At 43.8% G+C, this 21,939-nt stretch overlaps 1 protein-coding gene across 1 annotated transcript in view; it reads left to right on the top strand.

Moving 5' to 3' along the window:
- Positions 1–750: 750 nt before the first annotated feature.
- Positions 751–21,939, top strand: part of cp (ceruloplasmin) — a 60,799-nt gene continuing 39,610 nt past the window's right edge. Inside the window, exons 1-7 of the mRNA XM_060834377.1 lie at positions 751–908; positions 6,236–6,480; positions 8,458–8,670; positions 12,893–13,072; positions 18,125–18,379; positions 20,726–20,894; positions 21,510–21,649. Coding sequence (XP_060690360.1) covers positions 751–908; positions 6,236–6,480; positions 8,458–8,670; positions 12,893–13,072; positions 18,125–18,379; positions 20,726–20,894; positions 21,510–21,649 — 1,360 coding nt within the window. The remainder of the gene's footprint in view (positions 909–6,235; positions 6,481–8,457; positions 8,671–12,892; positions 13,073–18,124; positions 18,380–20,725; positions 20,895–21,509; positions 21,650–21,939) is intronic.

The raw sequence follows: 21,939 nt of genomic DNA, 5'->3' as shown, positions 1-21,939 counted from the left end.
CCACCCTAGTCCATCATTGCCTCCTCCACATCATATGTATCAAGTGCCACTACTATAAGAATATTTATGTCTGCCTACTATTCTATCTATTTCCCTTATTCCATTTGAATACATTAGAATTCCAATTGTTACAAGGCAGGTATGGGAAAACTACGTTCTGTGTTGGAGGATTCAGGAACAACAGGATATAATGTTCCCTGCCTTTGGGGAGATATAACCAATAGTACTTGATTCACAGAAGGTGTAACTGATATTTGGAACAACCAGACATGACTGCCTCCAGACGCTAGGACAATAGGAACATTCAGAAGAGAGAGGGAGTACAGATTGATTTGTACTCAAGTTGAGGTTCTAACCAGCCACAAAGAATGGTTTCTCCCTGTTCTTGATTGTCCTGAGAAGGTACACAAATTAAATGTTGTACAAGAGATTGTACTTTGTTTGCCAGTGGGAGACAGCTCCGCAGTCATGAAGAACACTTGTGACTGACTGTTGACCTGGAACAGAAAATCATTAGTGAAACCTTGGAATTCACCAGAATGATTGTGGGTTGGAGGAACAGTGGTTGCTTATCTAAATTACAAAACCAATGTTATTTTGCAATTCTCTCCTATCTCATTGGCCAGGTAAATCAAGTGCTGCAGAGGATTCCTCAAGCCAGCTTATAAATGTGGGAACTCCGGAGAATTCAAACCATGCTCCTTGTTTGTCTCTCCCTCAAGTGAAGAATCCTGTGGCAGTTCAAGCAAGATGAAGACAGTGGCAACCGTTTGCTTCTTATTGTTACATTTCAGTGCTCTTTCCAGGGCTTTAACCCGGGAGTATTATTTTGGAATTAGGGAAATCAATTGGAATTATGCTCCAAGTGGCAAAAATGTAATTGCTGGTCTAACCATCAACAATGATGAGTGAGTATATATGAACGTCAAGTTAATTAGAAGTAGCGTGGATCTGATTTATAAAGGTCAAAGGTGGTGGAGGCTGGTCAGCATTTAAATGCGGAAGGTGGGCTAACAACTTTACATTTGATAAAGCTGGGCAAATATGTTTTATATACGCACGTGTGTATAAAGACTTCAGATTCCCTTATTTAAAGTCAGTAGTCAGGGTGAACTTATTGAAACATGAAAACTTTAGAGGCTTTGACGGGTTATGTTGAGAGACTGTTTCCTGGGTTTGGACAGCCACAGTCACAGGTCAAAGAAATTGTTCACTTCAAACTGAGATAAAGATCTCTTCACTCGAGGGAACTGGAATCATTTGGAATTTTCCATCCTGGGGCAATTGGATGTGACATCTTTCAGTATATTCAAGACAGATTTTTAGTTATCAAGGGAATCACGAGATAAGTCAGGAAAGTGGAAGACCAGCCATTATCGTACTGAATGGCCAAGCAAGCACGAAGGGTTAAATCCTACCTGAACTCCTATCACTTATGTTCTTAGAGATGGGACCTCAGGGCCCTTTATGTGTTTAAAGTAGCACAGCCCTGCCTCTGCATGTTCCACTCACCACTTCCCTCATCAGCAATAATTGAGGAGCTCTGTTCCTGGGATTGTGGTATCTGCTTTCCACTGTTTGCTTGTTTGAAGTGTTTCATTTGGTTTACAGGTTAGACATTTGGTTCGGCGGTCAGTAATAGTCAGCAGTGATAGTGGTTGTTTGTGACTGGATGCTTTTGATACAAAAGGGCCTTAGTTACACCTGGGCTGCTCTTTGAGGGACTACTGAATTTAGCCATGTGTCTAATCCTCTTAGTGCTGAGAATTAATGCCAGTGCAAGGATAACTTTAAAAATCATATACTATTTTTCTAATCAACCTGTTCAGAGACCTTATTACACAACAGTGGAGCAGGTGGGATTTCCACATGGGCCTCTTGGTCCATGTGGACGGACATTACCACTGTACCACGATCAATTTGTTTTTAATTCCAAAAATGTACTTTACTCATAAATATATGAGCAAGGTGAGGGCCCATGGTGTTCAAGGTGAGCTGCTGGGATGGATTGAGGATTGGCTGTCTAACAGAAGGCAGAGAGTTGGGATAAAAGGTTCTTTTTCAGAATGGCAGCCAGTGACGAGCGGTGTCCCGCAGGGTTCAGTGTTGGGGCCACAGCTATTCGAATTATATATTAATGATTTGGATGAGGGGACTGGGGGCATTCTAGCGAAGTTTGCAGATGATACGAAGTTAGGTGGACAGGCAGGTAGTACTGAGGAAGTGGGGAGGTACAGAAGGATCTAGACAGGTTGGGAGAGTGGTCCAGGAAATGGCTGATGGAATTTAACGTGAGCAAATGCGAGGTCTTGCACTTTGGCAAAAAGAATAAAAGCATAGACTACTTTCTAAATGGTGAGAAAATTAGTAAAGCCAAAATACAAAGGGATCTGAGAGTGCTAGTCGAGGATTCTCTAAAGGTAAACATGCAGGTTGAGTCCGTGATCAAGAAAGCGAATGCAATGTTGTCTCTTATCTCAAGAGGGTTGGAATATAAAAGTAGAAATGTGCTACTGAGACTTTATAAAGCTCTGGTTAGGCCCCATTTGGAGTACTGTGTCCAGTTTTGGTCCCCACACCTCAGGAAGGACATACTGGCACTGGAACGTGTCCAGCGGAGATTCGCACGGATGATCCCTGGAATGGCAGGTCTAACATATGAGGAACGGCTGAGGATCCTGGGATTATATTCATTGGAGCTTAGGAGATTAAGGGGAGACTTAATAGAGACGTACAAGATAATACATGGCTTGGAAAGGGTGGACGCTAAGAAATTGTTTCCATTAGGCGAGGAGACTAGGACCCGTGGACACAGCCTTAGAAATAGAGGGGGTCAATTCAGAACAGAAATGTGGAGACATTTCTTCAGCCAGAGAGTGGTGGGCCTGTGGAATTCATTGCCACGGAGTGCAGTGGAGGCCGGGACGCTAAATGTCTTCAAGGCAGAGATTGATAGATTCTTGTTGTCTCAAAGAATTAAGGGTTACGGGGAGAATGCGGGTAAGTGGAGTTGAAATGCCCATCAGCCATAATTGAATGGCGGAGTGGACTCGATGGGCCGAATGGCCTTACTTCCACTCCTATGTCTTATGGTCTTATGGTTTTATATCGTTATATACAAATAAATAGTAACTAAAGCAATGTGGTTCTGCACAATAACGTTTGAAGAAACAAACAATAGAGTTTGGTTCTATCCAGCAAACAAACCCAAGGCATTTGTTACTTGTACAAAACTATATTTACATATATTTGAGGCATCAGGAGGGTCCAATACCTGACAGACAAGAACAACATGATATATTGTTAAAATGTACTGAGTGATACTAATAGGGTGGCTTAGATGATAGGTTTTCTGGACTCTCAATGGCTAAGTGTCACTGAACAATAAATCCCAGGAGCTTATATTTTATGCCTATGTTTCAAAGAGATTTCAGTTGGGATATTTATTTATTTAAATTTAGTTAAACAGCCATTGCTCCTCTAATGTCCGTCAATGCTAGCAGGATCCACATTTTTACAAATGAGCTTTGTCTGGGTTAACAGGAGTTGTGTATGACTAACCCTCTAACTGCTGAACAGGCCTCCCAACAGAAAACAGCCTAATTCTCCTGTGCAAATTTAGTTCAATTATTTTACCCTGAGAGAATAGGAAAAGAAGAAGTGATTGCGGGCTCGAAATGATAACTCGATTTCTCTCGACATAGATGCAGCCAGACCTGCTGTGCTTCTCCAGCATTCTTCGTGTGCTTTCACTTTTCCAGCATCTACAGTATTTTGCTTTTATTATGTGCCAAGGATTGTTAACTTATCACCGTGGGCAGTATGGTGGCTCAACAGTTAGCACTTCTGCCTCACAGCGCCAGTCTCTGGTTCGATTTCAGCCTTGAGCACATTCTCCCCGTGTCTGTGTGGGTTTCCTCCGTGTGCTCTGGTTTCCTCCCACAACCCAAAAGGTGTGCAGACTAGGTGAATTGGCCAGGCTAGATTGCCCAGAGTGTTCAGGGTTGTGTAGGTTTAGATTAGATTAGATTAGACTTACAGTGTGGAAACAGGCCCTTCGGCCCAACAAGTCCACACCGACCCGCCGAAGCGCAACCCACCCATACCCCTACATTTACCCCTTACCTAACACTACGGGCAATTTAGCTTGGCCAATTCACCTGACCCGCACATCTTTGGACTGTGGGAGGAAACCGGAGCACCCGGAGGAAACCCACGCAGACACGGGGAGAACGTGCAAACTCCACACAGTCGGTCGCCTGAGTCGGGAATTGAACCCGGGTCTACAGGCGCTGTGCGGCAGCAGTGCTAACCACTGTGCCACCGTGCCGCCCACTCTTAGATGCATTAGTCAGGGGAAATGTAGAGTAATAGGGTAGGGGAATAGGTCTGGGTGAGATACTGTTTGTGGGATCAGCATGGACTTGTTGGGGCGAATTGCCTGTTTCCACACTGTAGGGATTCTATGATTATCAGCAATCTGTTGTAATCAATTCCTGCTCATGTTATTAACGGGCTGGTTGGAATCCAGAGCGAAACCTGACTAGCTAGTTTCTAAACAAAATGCAAAGAACTGTGGATGCTGGAAATCTGAAACTAAAACAGAAATTGCTGGTGATCCTCAGCCGGTCTGGCAGCATCTGTGGAGAGAGAAAGAGTTAACGTTTTGGGTCCATTTCTGAAGAAGGGTCAATGGACACAAACAATTGAACATAAGAAATAAGAACAGGAGTAGACCACCTGACCCCTCGAGCCTGTTCCGCCATTCAATAAGATCATGGCTGATCATTTCATGAACTCAGCTCCACCTACCCGCCCACTCACCATCACCCTTAAATCCTGTTCAAACATCTATCCATCTTTGCCTGGAAAACATTCAATGAGGTAGCCTCAACTACTTTACCAGGCAGGGGGTTCCACAGATTCACAGTCCCTTGGGTGAAGAAGTTCCTCTTCGACTCAGTCTTAAATCTACTCCCCCTTATTTTAAGGCTTCGCCCTCACAAACAACAGCCAGCCTCAGCGCAGAGTGAACACTAACTCTACATGACAGCTCCTCACTGAGGGTGAGGCTGCCAATGGTTTCCTTTCATCAAATTTCTGTGCAATCTCTAGATGCTTTTTTCCCCTTCATTGAGGGCCCTGATATCTTTATCTCACTGTTTTACAATCTGTCCATGTGATATGAGGTGAGAAATTCCACAGTGGTGATCTGTTTAGCTCTGCCTTTCTGCAAACCACTGTGCAAACTGTTCGCCAAATTGCAAATCATGTGAATGATAGCAGCAACTTGACAAGTCTGGCAAAATCCATTTTAAATTCAAGTGCAATTTATAACATCCATTAAGTCTGAAAGGCCTGACAGTGTGCGTCTGCATGACCACATGCTAGAGGAATGGCATTCCAGTGCTGTATGCAAAAGGGAGAGTCTCAGGTAGGCGTGAGTAGCACAGATTTAAATGGCACTATGCAAAAGAATTTTGATTTTCTTTTAGTTGAGATGATAATTACACAATTAATCAGACATAAAAAATTTGAAACAATCCATGGCTACTTTAGAAAAATAGCAAATGCTCTGCTCTTGGTTGCTTTACAAGCAGTTCTTTCTTGAACAATGCATCAAAAAACACATACCCATGCTTTTTTAAGAGTCATTGTCTTAGAGTCATAGAGTTGTACAGCAGGGACACAGATCCTTCGTTCCGTGCCGACCAGATATCCTAAATTAATCTTGTCTCATTTGCCAGCATTTGGCTGTTATTTCTCGTATCCTTTCCCATTCATATACCTAGCCAGATGTCTTTTAAATGTTGCAATTGTACCAGCCTCCACCACTTCCTCTGGCAGCTCATTCCATAAACATACCACCCTCTACATGAAAAAGTAATCCTTTTGGCCCTTTTATGCCTTTCCCCTCTCACCTTAAAGCTATCCTTCTGACTCCCCTACCCTGAAAAGAAAGACCTTGATTGTTCACCCTGTCCGTGCTCCTCATGTTTTTATAAACCTCTGCAAGGTCATCCCTCAGTCTCCATCATCTCAGGGAAAATAGCTCTGGCCTATTCAGCGTCTCCCTCAATTGGACTTCTTTAACTTGTACAGTGTCGATATTTCAAATGAACTGTATTAGTTGTGAACTGCTTTGGAAAACGTTGAGTCAATGAGAGGCACTGTATCATTACAAAGTCTTTTTCCCCTTTGTGTTCTGATACTAGTTGTATTTTACAATATACAGGCATGCATCTGTCTACCTGAAACGAAGTCCTACCAGGATAGGGAGTATCTATAAGAAAGCTGTGTACATAGAGTATACAGATGGCAATTATACCAAGGAGGTTCCTAAACCGGAATGGTTGGGATTCCTAGGACCAATGATAAAGGCTGAACAAGGCGATGTCGTCATTATTCATCTGAAGAATTTTGCTTCTCGACCTTACACACTTCATGCACACGGTTTCACCTACACTAAAGAAAACGAAGGTAACCACTTTCCTGGCTGATGTTTGATATTTTTGCTCTTTGTTCACTGAGTGATGCGATACAAGACTATCAGTCGCTACTGGGAGCGGCAAATGATTTAGTCGCTCCACCAGGAATTGCCTTGCCTTCCCTAAGTATCTCTATGAGAGAATGACTAGGAATAACTGAAGGTTCAAATTGCTTTCTTTAAAGCAGAGAAGGTTGAGGGGAGACTTCAGATTGAGGTGTAATAAGATTATGAGGGACATGGACAGGTTGAGTAGAAAGCAGCATCATTTAAAAGGGGAAAGGCAAGGGGGTTTAGAGGAGGTGTGAAGAAAGTCTTTGTTACCCAGAGGGTGGTGGGGGTCTAAAATACACTGCCTGGGAGGGTGGTTGGTGTGGGAACCTTAACAACCTTTAAAAAATACTTGGACAATCACTTGAAATGTTATAACGTTCAAGGCTATGGGCCAAGTGAGGGAAGTTGGGATCAGCGTCAATAAGTCAGTACAGACTTGATGGGCCAAAGGGCCTCTTCTATGTTGTGTGACTCCAATCAGGATGACTTTTTGTGAAAACTAGTACAGGTTAACCCATAAGCTGTCACAATCCTGTGTACAATGTACCACAACATCATGTGCACTTTTATAACATCATTTCTAATTTCCACAAAGCTGTACATTTTGTCAGTTTTAACACAGAAAAAGACAATCTTGTAGAGGAGAATACTGAGATACAGGCTACTCGACTAGATGGGTTTGAGGTTCACAAGGAGGAGGTGTTAGCAATTCTGGAAAGTATGAAAATAAATAAGCCCTTGGGCTGGATGGGATTTATCCGAGGATTCTCTGGGAAGCCAGTGAAGAGATTGCCAAGCCTTTGGATTTGATCTTTATGTTATCACTGTCTACAGGAATAGTGCCAGAAGACTGCAGGATAGCAAATGTTCTTCCTTTGTTCAAGAAGGGGAGTAGAGACAACACTGGCAATTATAGACCAGTGAGCCTTACTTCAGATTTAGGTAAAGTGCTGGAAAAGATTATAAAAGTTAGGATTTACAATCATCCAGAAAGGATTAAGTTGATTTGGGATAGTCAACACGGTTTTGTGAAGGATAGGTCGTGGAGAAAGTGAGGTCTGCAGATGCTGGAGATCAGAGCTGAAAATGTGTTGCTGGAAAAGTGCAGCAGGGCAGGCAGCATCCAAGGAACAAGAGATTCGACATTTCGGGCATAAGCCCTTCTTCAGGAATCCTCACTAACCTTATTGAGTTCTTTGAGAAGGTGACCAAACAGGTGGATAAAGGTAAAGTGGTTGATATGGTGTATATGGACTTCAGTAAGGATTTTCATAAGGTTTCTCATGGTAGGCTATTACATAAAATATGGCGACATGGTATTGAGAGTGCTTTAGCGATTTGGATCAGAAATTGGCTAGCTGAATGAAGGCAAAGGGTGCTGATTGATGGGAAATCCTGGAGTTTAGTTACTAGTGGGGTACCACAAGGATGACTGACTTGTGAAGTAGAATAAAACTACCAATGAGAATTAATTTCCCAACCTGACTGAAGTCAATATGAAGGACCCACCTTCTCAACATCACCCCTTGCCTGACACATGAGTAAAAGCATCACCAATTGTCTCCCTCCAATGAGAGGGGACGATGACATCTTTATTTCGTAATCTCAAACACCACAGCTCTCTCAGAGCTTCTTCATGATATATCACCTCTTCTAATTCTCAATCCCTTGTTAGTTCACTCAAGCTCAAACATTCAACATGAAGCTATATGCACTCCTAATAGTAATTAAAAAAGCAACGGTTACTGGTTTCAAACTTTGCAGTGTTCTGTATTATTGTCTTTGGCTTTCAAATTAAGTTTCTTGAAACTTAAAAAGACAAATAAAGAAACTTTCGATGTGGTACCAATTTGCAACTATGAGCAGGATATTAGTGTGATGTAGCATACAATTGATCCTGACCTTTGCTTTCCCAGGTGCATTTTATCCTGACAACTCCACTGCCAGAGAGAAACTAGATGACCATGTAAACCCAGGAACAAACTACACTTACAAGTGGGATTTAACAGAAGATCAAAGCCCAGCTGAGAGTGACATAGACTGTTTGACAAGGATTTATCACTCACATATTGATGCACCCAAGGATGTTGCAGCTGGACTTATTGGACCTTTGATTATTTGCAAAAAAGGTAATGATTGACTCAGTTATGACGAGGTAGACACGCACAACGTATACTGGTGGTAACACATTGTACTGGAGAACCTCATAGTTTGACATGAAGGAAGAGTAGAGGTGACGTTTAACATATAAAAGCTGGATGTTTGTCACTGTCCCCTTTTGTACAGGAGGGATCTTTACTGGAATTGCTTCCTCTAGCAATTCCAGAACATTGTGTTAGACATTGCATGATGGACAAGTAAAAAGGCAGGAAATGCTGGAAGCACTAGCAAATCAGGCTGTTTCTGTGGAGTGAAGCAGAGTTAATTGGCGGAACCTCATAGGGGCCTGAACGATGAGGGATATTGGGAAATCTGGGAGAATTGTTTGAGAGGTCCAGCAAGGCCTTTCACGATATCAGGAGCAATTGCCTGTATTTTCAAATGCAGCCTCACTAACTTTACACCTCATCCTGATATTACATAGGTTCTTATCCTACCTAATTCTGCGAGGAAACGGGACACTGCAAATTCCTGACACGGAAGTCAGAGCAGGTACCTGGAGACCCCAGCTCACCGCTTCCTCCATCAAGACGCCATCTTGGATGTCAGCCAACAACAATCTCAGGGCAGCAACTGCACACACCCCAAATAGAGGGTGGTGGCCCATGCCTTGGAAAAGTGGAGAAGGTCATTGACCTTCTTCCTTCACTGATGGGCATTCTGCCAGATGGCTGAGGCTGCAATGACCCTGGGGCCAGGCTGGCAGGATCTGACGGTGTGGATGGTCCTGGAGGGAAGATGACATCTCTCTCTGTACCAGCACATCCACCAGGAACCTGTCCACAAAGCCAGATGCCAACTTCCTTCTATCTGCCACCTCTTGGGAAAACATCACCAAGTGCACAGGACAGCTGCAGACAGATAATGCCTAATGGGTGCACAAGAGCCTGTTAAAGATAGTGAGAGTACCAGAGTTGTTGGTCCATATCCTGTCAGTGCTGGATTCTATGGTGAGTGGTAGAATTGAGCTGGCATGGGACAAGAGGGGCACCACAGGATCCAGGTAAGTGGTTAATGAGGCAAATCCGGGATGACCAAATGGGAAAACATGCAGCTTCATGGAAGGAAACCCTCTCGGAAACTCAATAAAATCCAAACTTTGCCAAAAAGCGTAAGGTGGAGACCAATATTTCAGTCTGAGAGAAAACTTCATCCGAATTGACAGAGATGATATCTTCCACGCAGGGGTAAATATTTAGATGCTCATGAGGTAGCAATGAAAGGTTATTGCACCGTTATGAGCTCACAATATTAGGAGTAATGTATTAGCATGGATTGAGGATTGGTTAGCACACAGAAGACAAACTCAGGGATAATAAAGAAAAAAGAAGAGCACAAAACAGGAATGGGCCCTTTGGCCCACCATGTGCTGACACATGCCTTTCAAAAATAAAAACCTTTTGCCCCTACGTGGTCTGTATCCCTCTGTTCCCTACCCATTCATATGTCTGTCAAGATGCCTCTTAAATGTTTCTATTTACAACAGAGAAATCTTGTTCGAAACAATTGGATGTTGAAGAGGTTGCACCTAGAATAGTGTGTACAGTTTTGGTGCCCGTATTTAGGAAAGACTATACCGGAGACAGTTTGAAAGAGATTCACTAGGTTGACTCCTAGAATGAAGAGGTTGACGCAATATAACTCAACAGGTCAGACTTTTATTCAATCGCATTCAGAAGAATGAGACGTGATCTTATTGTAACACGTGAGAATCCTACAGGGTAGATATTGAGAATATGTTGGCACAAGTAGGGGAGTCTCAAATTAGGGGACATCATTACAGAATAACAGGATGTTGAAATGCCAAGGAATTTCTTCTCTCAACAGATAGTGACTGCTTGGAATTCTCTACCTAAGAGAACGGGAGAGCCAGATCAATGCAAATATTTAAAGAGGAGGGATCAGATTTTTGAAATATTGAGGAGTTCGGGGCTGTGAGGAGCTGATAAGAAAGAGATGTTGAGACCTGAGGCAGATCAGAAATGCATTGCAGGCTTGAGGGGCTGATTTGTTTACTCCCGCTCTGATTGCTTATGTTCTTATGAGTAAAAAATGAGGTCTGCAGATGCTGGAGATCACAGCTGAAAATGTGTTGCTGGTTAAAGCACAGCAGGTCAGGCAGCATCCAAGGAATAGGAAATTCGACGTTTCGGGCATAAGCCCTTCATCAGGAATGAGGAGAGGGTGCCAGGCAGGCTAAGATAAAAGGTAGGGAGGAGGGACTTGGGGAGGGGCGATGGAGATGTGATAGGTGGAAGGAGGTCAAGATGAGGGTGATAGGCCGGAGTGGGGTGGGGGCGGAGAGGTCAGGAAGAAGATTGCAGGTTAGGAGGGTGGTGCTGAGTTGAGGGAACCGACTGAGACAAGGTGGGGGGAGGGGAAATGAGGAAACTGGAGAAATCTGAGTTCATTCCTTGTGGTTGGAGGGTTCCCAGGCGCAAGATGAGGCGCTAAGTTCTTATGAGACTACACAAAGCAAAGTATGGTATTAATCTGATGCTCTGTTTATTCCTTCTCCATCTGATCACTCATACATTTGCTGCTTATGTGACATTCTTGGGTATTAAAAAAATGCTGATTGTGTTTATTTGCATAACAGTCACTAATTGTGACCAAAAGAAATCTATTTGCAGATGCTGCAAATCAGAAATTGCCGGAAAAGCTTAGCAGATCTGGCAGCATCTATGGAAAGAGATCAGAGTTAACATTTCAGGTGAGGTGATGCTTCCTCAATAATTGCGCATCAAAATCAAGACATCACTCTGGACCCGAAAAATTAACTCAGTTTCTGTCTCAACAGTTGCTGTCAGGCCTGCTGTGTTGCTCCAACATTCTCCCTGTTTTTAATTTCAAAATTAATCTGTTGGTTGTGAAAAGGAATGGCCTGAGACTGTCATTAATAGATGTAATTTTTGTTTCCTTAAACTATGAATAATTTACAATTCAAATTGACCTTTCCCATTTTACTCACTGTATAGTTCACACAAAGGATGGGGGGGTCAGGGGTGAGGTGGTGGCCATAAATGGCCAAGTGATATTATCATTGGATTATATTCCTCCCTCTACAAGGATTTCAGTGAGTCCCTCTTTCACTGCACACCCCGGGTACACACTTTCCTCATTCCTGTAGAAGGGCTCATGCCCAAAACGTCAATTCTCCTGCTCCTTGGATGCTGCCTGACCTGCTGCGCTTTTCCAGCAACACATTTTCAGCTCTGATATCTCCCGCATCTGCAGTCCTCATTTTCTCCTCGAAGATTTTAACCTACTGCGAATCCTCTTGCAAGGATGCCTTCCTTGAAGAAGCTCTCTTCCTCCCTCTGTAAGGATTTCAGTTAGTCCCTCTCTCACTGCACACCCCAGGTACACACTTTCCTCATTCCTGAAGAAGGGCTCATGCCCGAAACGTTGATTCTCCTGCTCTTTGGATGCTGCCTGATCTGCTGCGCTTTTCCAGCAACACATTTTCAGCTCTATTAATCCATAGACCCAGGTAACATTCTGGGGTCAAATCCTGCCCCAGCAGATGGTAGAATTGAATTCAATAAAAGTTCATAACCTGAAATTAAAAGTCTAATGATGACTACAAAACCACTGACAATTGTTGGAAAAACCCATCTTCTTCGCTAATGTCCATTAGGGAAGTAAACTGCCATCCTTACTTGGTCTGGCCTACATGTGACTTCAGACCCACAACAATTTGGGGTGGCATGGTGGCTCAGTGGTTAGCATTGCTGCCTCACAGCACCAGGGACCTGCGCTGGATTCCCACCTTGGGTGACTGTCTGTGTAAAGTTCGCACATTCTCCCCGTGTCTGCGTGGGTTTCCTCCGGGTGCTCCAGCTCCTTCCCACAATCCAAAGATGTGCAGGCCAGGTGAATTGGCTATGCTAAATTGCCCACTGTGTTAGGTGCACTAGTCAGAGGTAAATATAGGGTAGGGGAATGGGGAATGGGGAATGGGTGTGGGTGAGCTACTCTTCAGAGGGTCGATGTGGATTTGTTGGGCTGAATGTCCTGTTTCCATGTTGTAGGGAATCTAATGGGGTTGACTCTTAACTGCCCTCTGGGCAATTAGGACGAGGCAATAAATGCTGGCCCAGCCAGTGATATCCTAGTCATGTGAATGAATAAAAATAAATTGTGAAATTAAGTGCGATTAATCAATTCCACTTTCTTGTTGATTTCTAGGTGTTCTAACTGGCAAGAAGCATCAGAATAAGGCAGCGAATGAAGAGTTTGCCTTAATGTTCTCAGTGGTCGATGAAAACCTCAGCTGGTATCTGAAAGACAATATCAGAACTTATTGCACGACTCCAAATAATGTGAATATAGAGGATGAAGACTTCATGGAAAGTAACCAAATGCACTGTAAGAAACCATTATTGTGCATTTGATTGTAATGGTTTTAACTTCACAGAACCCCATGGTCCTTTTTTGCACAAATTGTTGCATCATCTTGTCCTTGCTAACTGTTCTCTTTTACAGGAAAAAATGTGCTTAGATTCCCTACAGTGTGGAAACAGGCCATTTGGCCCAACAAGTCCACACCAACCCTCCAAAGAGTAATCCACCAAGACCCACTTCCCTCTGTCTAATGCACCGAATACTATGGCCAATCCACCTGACTTGCACATTTCTTGGATCGTGGGAGGAAACCGGAGAACCCGGAGGAAGCTCATGCAGACACGGGGAGAATGTGCAAGCTCCACACAGACGGTCACCCCGAGGCTAGAATCAAACCCGGGTCCCTGGCGCTGTGAGCCAGCAGTGCTCTGAGCCACTATGCCAGTCACGTTGCCTTATGTGCTGGATCATTGGAGCTATATTAACTTGTGAAGATAAATGGGAAGACAGAGGTTTGGAAGCCTTTAAAAACCATAGGGGTTAACTAGAAAAGCAATAAGGGTGTTGGGGGTGGAGAAGATAAAAATGAGGGTAAGGTCATTAGTAATATAAAGGAAGATTGCATGATATTTTATTCGGTATACAAAAGATAAGAGAGAAGCAAGAGTGCACATTGACCCAATAGAAAATGAGGCTGGAGATGTAGTAAAGGGAACAAAGAAATGGCAGAGGAACTGAATAGGTACTTTGCACAGTTTTCACAGTGGAAGGTACCAGCAGCAAACCAGAGCTTCCGGGGGCAGAGGTGAGTACAGTGGCCATCACTAAGGAGAAGGTGCTGGGGAAGCTGAAAGGCCTGAAGGAGGATAAATCACCAGAAGCACATGGACTACATTCCAGGGTTCTGAAGGAGATAGCTGTGGAGATTATAGAGGCATTGGTGATGATCATTCAGGATTTACTGGAGTCAAGAAGGGTTCCAGAGGACTGGCAAATGACTAATGTATTATCTCTGTTTAAGAAGGGAGGGAGGCAGAAGACAGGAAACTATAGGCTGGTTAGCCTGACATCGGTTATTGATAAGATTTTAAAGTCCATAATTAAGGATGAGATTGCAGAGTATTGGAAATGCATTTTAAAATAAGGCTGGGTAGGTCATGTCTCACAAATTTGTTAGAATTCTTTGAGGAGGTAATAAGCAAGTTAGGCTAAGGAGAGGCAGTGAATGTGATCTATTTGGATTTTCAGATGGCTTTTGACAAGGACCCGCACAGGAGGCTGCTTAATACGAGCCCATGGTGTTAGGGGCAGGGAATTGACATGGATAGAGGGTTGGCTGACTGGCAGAATGCAGAGAGTGGGAATAAAGGGCTCTTTTTTCAGGTTGGGAGCCAGTGACAAGTGGATTTCCACAGGATTCCGTGTTGGGGCCACAACTTTTCATCATAAACATTAATGATCTGGACAAAGGAACTGAGGATATTGTTGCTAAGTTTGCAGAAGACACATAGGTGGAGGAAGTTGAGGAATCAGGGAGACTGCAGAAAGCTAGGAGAGTGGGCAAAGGAATAGAGATGGAATACAACGTGGAAAAGTGTGTAATTATACACTTTAGAAGACAGAATATAGAGGCCTAGATTATGTTGTTAATGGGGAAAGACTTCGGAAATCTGTATTACAAAATGACTTGGGAGTTCTAGCTCAGGATTCTCTTAAAGTTAACATGTGGATTCAGTTGGCGGTTAGGAAGGCAATTGCAATGTTAGCATTCATTGTAAGAGGGCTAGAATACAAGAAGAGAGCTGTACTGCTGAGGCTGTGTAAGGCTCTGGTCAGACTGCATTTGGAATATTGTGTCCCTCTATCTAAGGAAGGGAGCGCCGACCTTGGAGGTGGCTGAGAGGATATTTACAAGAATGCTCGTGGGGATGAAGGGTTGTCAATTAGAGGAGTGGTTGAGAACTCTGGGCCAGTACTTAGATGGAGCTCAGAAGGATTGGGGTTTGGAGGGGATGGGTCTAATTAAAACTGACAGAATACTGAGAAGCCTGGATAGTATGGATGAGGTGAAGTTGTTTCCACAAGTAGGAGAGACTAGATCGCGAGGGCACATCCTCAGAGCAAATGGATGACCCTTTAGAACTGAGATGAGGAGGAATTTCTTCAATCAAAGAGTAGTTAACCTGTGGAACTCATTGCTGCAGATAGATGTGGAGTCCAAGTCATTGAATATATTTAAGACAGAGATGGATAGGTTCTTGATTAGTAAGGGGATCAAGTGTTACATGGAGAAGGCAAGAGAATGGGGTTGAGAAACATATCAATGATGATCGAATGGCTGAGCAATTTCAGTGGGTCAAATGGCCTAATTCTGCTCCTATATCCTATGGTCCCTTTCAATCTTATAGAGTTTAGAAGAATGTGGCGGGGTGAGGTTTGGGTTCTCATAGAAACCGATAAACTTCTAGCAGCACTGCACAGGGTAAATGCAGGAAGGATGTTCCTGATGACCAGGATCAGGGTTCACTGTTGAAAGATATGAGGTATGCCATTTTAGACTGAGATGAGGAAAAATTTCTTCATCCAGAGAGAGGTGAGCCTGTGGAATTCTTTGCCACTGAATGTTTTCATGAAGGTGTTAGATATCGTTTTTAGGGTTAAAGGGATCAAAGAGCATACGGCAAAATCAGGAACAGGGTAATGAATTGAATGCTGAGCCATGATCATATTGAATAGCCAAGCAGGCTCGAAGGGCTGAATGGCCTACTCCTGCTCCTATTTTCTATATTTCTTCACCTTCCAACCATATGTCCTGCCCCTTTTCTACTCCTGTCACTGTGAATGAGTGCCTTCACCTCCATTGAACTTGGCTATCTGCTCTTTCAGTCAGCACATCTCTGCTTCTCCAAAACATCTCAGCCTTTCTACCTCTCTGACATAGAAAGTATTTATTCACAATATTGGAGTTTCCACCCTACATTACATTGAGCACTCATCAGTGCAGATTGACCAGGTTTGCAACTTGTAAGGTCACTGTAGTATTCCTGTGGATAATGAGGCCATTTTACATCAATACCAAGCAATGTCTGTCTAATGCATTCCCAAACAATGAACTGTAGAATCCAGCAACTTGCACTAAAAGGTGAGGAACCAATGCAACTCTGTATCTAGTGTAGACTTTGTTCTTGCCTCTGTCACAATCCTCCATTCTACCAGTGTAAAGGCCCCCTTGTGGTTCAGAGGTAGCATTCCTATTTCTGAGCCAGCGGACCTAGGTTCAAGTCCCACCTGCTCCAAAGGTATATAATAACGTTGCTGCAACAATGTTTGAGGGAAAAAAGGGGGTCTTGTGGCACAGTGTAGTGTCTCTGCCTTTGAATCAGGTTCAAGTCCCACCTGAACCAGAGGTTCAGGAGAATGGTTCCAAGAATGAAAAGCTTAACATGTGAACAATGTTTGAGAACTCTGGGTCAATTCTCGATGGAGTTTACAAGGATGGGGTGGGGGGTGGAGGGGATCTAATTGAAACATACAGAATACTGAATGGCCTGGGCAGAGTAGATGTTGGAAAAATGTTTCCATTGGTAGGAGAGACTAGGGCACAGCCTTGGAGAAAAGGGAAGACCTTTTAGAATGGAGATGAGGAAAACCTTCTTCAGCTAGAGAGTGGTAAATTTATGGAATTCTCTGCCACAGAAGGCTGTGGAGGCCAGGTCATTGATTATATTTAAGATTGAAATAGATAGGTTCTTGTGTTCAAGGGTATCAAGGGTTATGTGGAGAAAGCGGGAGAATGGGGTTAAGAAACCTATCAACTTAAATTCTGCTCCTTATCTTATAGCCTTATAACATTTCTGGATAGTTTTGTTTATAGAAAAAAATCCACCCAACTAAACTCCCCTCTTCCTGAGCCCTGAACTATTTCTCTCATTTCTCTCTTATCTTTCCTCATGCTATCTCTGAGCTCATCTCATCTCTCAGACCTAGTTCCTGCTCCTTGACTATATTTAAGGCTAATGCAGACATATTTTTGGTCTCTCACAAAATCAAGGGATTCGGGGAGTGAGCGGGCAAGCAAATGGGAGGCAATGGCCTAGTGGTGTTATCACAAGCCTATTAATCCAGTAACCCAGGTCACAACCTGGCAATATGTGTTTTTGAATCCTTTCATGGCAGATGGCGGAATTTGAATTCACCGAAAAATCTGGAAACAAGAGTCTAATGATGACCATGAAATCTTTGTTGATTACTGAAAAACCACATCTAGTTCATTAATGCCCTTTAGTGAAGGAACTGCCATCCTTACCTCGTCTGAGACAAAAAAGCTACAGACGCTAGAATCAAAAGTCAACAAACAGGGGGCTGGATGAGCACAGCAAGTTAGGCAGCATCAGGAGGTGAATAAGTCAATGTTTTGGGTATTCGTATACCTGAAACTTTCACTTCTCCATCTCCTGATGCTGCCTGGCTAGCTGTGTTCTTCCAGCCTCCTGTTTGTCTATCTTTACCTGATCTGGCCTACATGTGCTTCCAGACCCATGGCAATGTAAATTGAATCTTAATAGCCATCTGGACAGTTAGGGATGGGCAATAAATTGCTGGCCTGACTCGAGATGCCTACATCCCATGAATGAATTAAAAGAAAAACTATTGTGACAGTAAATATCTTCATTTTTATTTATTAAAGAAGATATGCCATAAATGGTCATAGTTTACAACAGATTAGTCCTCAGTTGTTCCAGTAAAGGCGCGGATGGAGAACTACACAGGGTCCCCACAACGTCAGAGAAATCCTTGTGGTTCAGACCTCCAGAACCTCCCTTGAGTAGTAGTTGGTAAATACTAAGAGAAGCTGTTAATATTTTGGGCTGAGGTTGGGTTAGATGTAGGCAGGAGATATTGTACAGATTGGGATAATCAAAGAGAGCAGAAAAGATGGAGTAAAGGGGAGATGGTGCTGTGTTGGCAGAGCAGTGATGGCAGGTTGGAGTTGTGGGAGATAGTGTAAGTTTGATAAATGATGGATCAATATCAAAAATATTTTTTAAATTTTACATTCTATGTATTTCTTTTTAGCCATTAATGGATATGTCTATGGAAACCTCCCTGGCCTCTCTATGTTCACTGGGGACAAAGTGGTCTGGTATCTGTTTGGAATGGGAAATGAGGTGGACATACACTCTGCCTATTTCCTTGGGCAGTCCCTGATCGATAGGCATCAGCATGTTGATACCATCAGCCTATTTCCTGCCACGTTTGTCACAGCTGTAATGGTGCCCAAGAATCCAGGAAAGTGGCTGCTCAGTTGTCAAGTCAATGACCATGTAGAAGGTAGGACACTTCTTATTTTTCATGCTTAATTGTGGTGCTTTTTTTTGTGCTTGAAAAGTCTTGGAAGAGGACTGGGAATGTGTAAAATTCCGACTTTCTCCATATTTGATTCATACTCCTTGATATCCTTATTCAACTCGATGGGGACAATGGAAATGTAAATTTCCAGCATCTCTTTTTTTCAAATGATTTATCTTTCATTTTAAAGTTCTACCCTTTTGTTCTGGTCTCCCTAATCTGAGAAAATGGTTTGCAGAAAGCTACAAAAGGCAATTCAAGGTGTGAATCACAATTTGAATTGGTAGTGATCTTTCAGTCACCTGCATCTCTGCACAAGTTCCTAATTATCAAGCCAGACAACCCTACATGATGTTCAGGCTAACCCTTAACCCCAACCCACTATAGAATAACTCTCTACAGGGCTGGTTGATTAACTATTCTACTTATATTTTGGGTTGAACTTCCATTAGACACTGAAGCAGCCTGCCTACACTGACTCCCACAGCTACCTAGATTACACCTCCTCCCACCCTTCCCCCTGTAAAAACGCCATCCCATATTCCCAATTCCTTCGCCTTCGCCGCATCTGCTCTCAGGAGGACCAGTTCCAATACCAAACAACCCAGATGGCCTCCTTCTTCAAAATCCGCAATTTCCCCTCAGACGTAGTTGACGGTGCTCTCCAACACATCTCCTCCACTTCCCGCTCCTCCGCCCTTGAACCCCGCCCCTCCAATCGCCACCAGGACAGACCCACACTGGTCCTCACCTACCATCCCACCAACCTCCAGATACATTGTATCATCCTTTGTCATTTCCTCCACCTCCAAACAGACCCCACCACCAAGGATATATTTCCCTCCCCATCTCTATCAATGTTCCGGAAAGACCACTCCCTCCGCGACTCCCTCGTCAGGTCCACACCCCCCACCAACCCAACCTCCACTCCCGGCACCTTCCCCTGCAACCACAAGAAATGCAAAACTTGCGCCCACACCTCCCCCCTCACTTCCCTCCAAGGCCCCAAGGGATCCTTCCATTTCCATCACAAATTCACCTGCCCCTCCACACATATCATTTACTGCATCCGCTGCACCCGATGTGGCCTCCTCTACATTGGAGAGACAGGCCGCCTACTTGCGGAACATTTCAGAGAACACCTCTGGGACACTCGCACCAACCAACCAAACCGCCCCATGGCTGAACACTTTAACTCCCCCTCCCACTCCGCCAAAGACATGTAGGTCCTTGGCCTCCTCCATCGCCAGACCATGGCAACACGACGCCTGGAGGAAGAGCGCCTCATCTTCCGCTTAGGAACCCTCCAACCACAAGGGATGAATGCAGATTTCTCCAGTTTCCTCATTTCCCCTCCCCCCACCGTATCTCAGTCCTAACCCTCAGACTCAGCACCGCCTTCTTGACCTGCAATCTTCTTCCCAACCTCTCCGCCCCCACACCCTCTCTGGCCTATCACCCTCACCCTAACCTCCTTCCACCTATCTTATTCCCAACGCCCCTCCCCCAAGTCCCTCCTCCCTACCTTTTATCTTAGCTTGCTCGACACACCCTCTTCATTCCTGAAGAAGGGCTTATGCCCAAAATATCGATTCTCCCATTCCTTGGATGCTGCCCAACCTGCTGCACTTTTCCAGCAACACATTTTCAAGCTCTGATCTCCAGCATCTACAGTCATCACTTTCTCTTCCTTGCATACACCTTTAGTCCGATAGGGTCACAACTACCATTAAGTGCAGTTTTTTTTTAGATTAGATTACATACAGTGTGGAAACAGGCCCTTCGGCCTAACAAGTCTACACCGACCCTCCAAAGAACAACCCACCCAGACCCATTCCCCTACATTTACCCCTTCACCTAACACTATGGGCAATTTAACATGGCCAGTTCACCAACTTGCACATTTTTGGACTGTGGGAGGAAACCGGAGCACCTGGAGGAAACCCACGCAGACACGGGGAGAATGTGCGATCTCCATTTCTGGGCACCCAATATCTTTACAATGGGTTCAGGACGCCATACCTATTGGACACTAGTAATCTGTTGGTTGTTAGTCCAGTATTCTGAATCAGAACTTCGGTCTCCCCAAACTTAAACCCAATTCCAGAAATTACTGAGTCCAACACCACAGTCTCCAAGGCAGAAAGTGCCAAAGAGTCAGTGGATACTCCGTTCAAATGAGAGCACTCCATGTGCTGATATTTTGAGGCGGTAATTTAGCCACCCCTTACCAAGACTGTTCAGCACAAAGCTCAAACCTTTGGCCTTCTAACTTAGGCATCCAGTCACCATTCCCGATAATAACCATGATTATTTTTATGGTTACAGCTGGAATGCAAGCCTTATTTGAAGTTGTAGACTATGTAAAGAAAACCAAAAAGCCTACGAGTGTAGGAAATGAAAGACGCTATTACATTGCTGCAGAGGAAATCATCTGGGACTATGCACCATCTGGTCTGGACCAATTCACAGCAAAGCCTTTAACCAGTCCACACAGGTATGTTGCAGGAAGCCATTGTGTATGTATATGCAAGAGAAATAGCCAAGCCAGGAGAAAATGTCAGACTGTGGACAAATTTCTAGACTTGGGGTATGATATTGGTTCAAATGCATTGGGATGTGTTTCTTAGAATCATAGAAACCCAGTACAGAGCCCCCTTGCTAGCAAGTTCCTTCACTGGGAAATGAATGTGGAAACCACGGCTCTCTTTGTGTGGTTGCATGGGTTTCTGTCCACTTGAGTGAGTGCATGGTTTGCTATCTGCCACTGGTTGGTTGGACAATTGACTTCCAATGCAGAGTGACACCATCAGTGACATGTACCAAATGGACTGCATCAGCTCACGAAGGCAGCTCACCACCACCTTAGGCAATTAGGGAACGAGCAATAAATGTTGCTCTAGCCAGAGACACCCATGTCCAACACATAATTAAAACAAACAGGCATATGTACGAAGAGGAATCTGAATCCCCATATTCTTGATTGAACTGAACCAGTGACCGTCTCGAGAAAGGGGCTTGACTGAGCAGAAAGGAGAATGGGGTGAGCAACAATAATTGTGGAGGCCGTAAAGTAATCTTCATTAATTGCATTATGCTCTTGTACCTGCAGTGATTCTGTGACATTTTTTGAAAAAGGAGAGAAAAGAATTGGAGGAAAATACAAAAAAGCTGTTTACAGAGAATACACAAGTGACACTTTTAAAATGCAGAAGCAGCGGACGCCACAGGAACAGCATCTTGGAATACTTGGTAAAGACTTTATTGGGAAATTTCTTCAATTGCTCTAGCTTGATATTCCATTCTGATAAGTGATGTATTTTACCATACAACAAAGTCTCAGCACTTTTAACGTTCATCCATGCATAATTCAGATAAATGTGAGGTGCGGCATTTTGGAAAACCAAATCAGAGCAGGGTTTTTACACTAAATAGTTAGGTCTGAGGGAGTGTTGCTGAATAAAGAGACCTTGGAGTGCAGGTTCATTGTACCTTGAAAATGAAGTCACAGGTCGATAGGATAGTGAAGAAGGCGTTTGCTC

This window comes from Hemiscyllium ocellatum, chromosome 13 (assembly GCF_020745735.1).
Source record: "Hemiscyllium ocellatum isolate sHemOce1 chromosome 13, sHemOce1.pat.X.cur, whole genome shotgun sequence".
In the NCBI taxonomy this organism is placed as follows: Eukaryota; Metazoa; Chordata; class Chondrichthyes; order Orectolobiformes; family Hemiscylliidae; genus Hemiscyllium; species Hemiscyllium ocellatum.
Note: the sequence above shows the minus strand (reverse complement) of the source record. Positions and strands in the feature narration are given on the sequence as shown.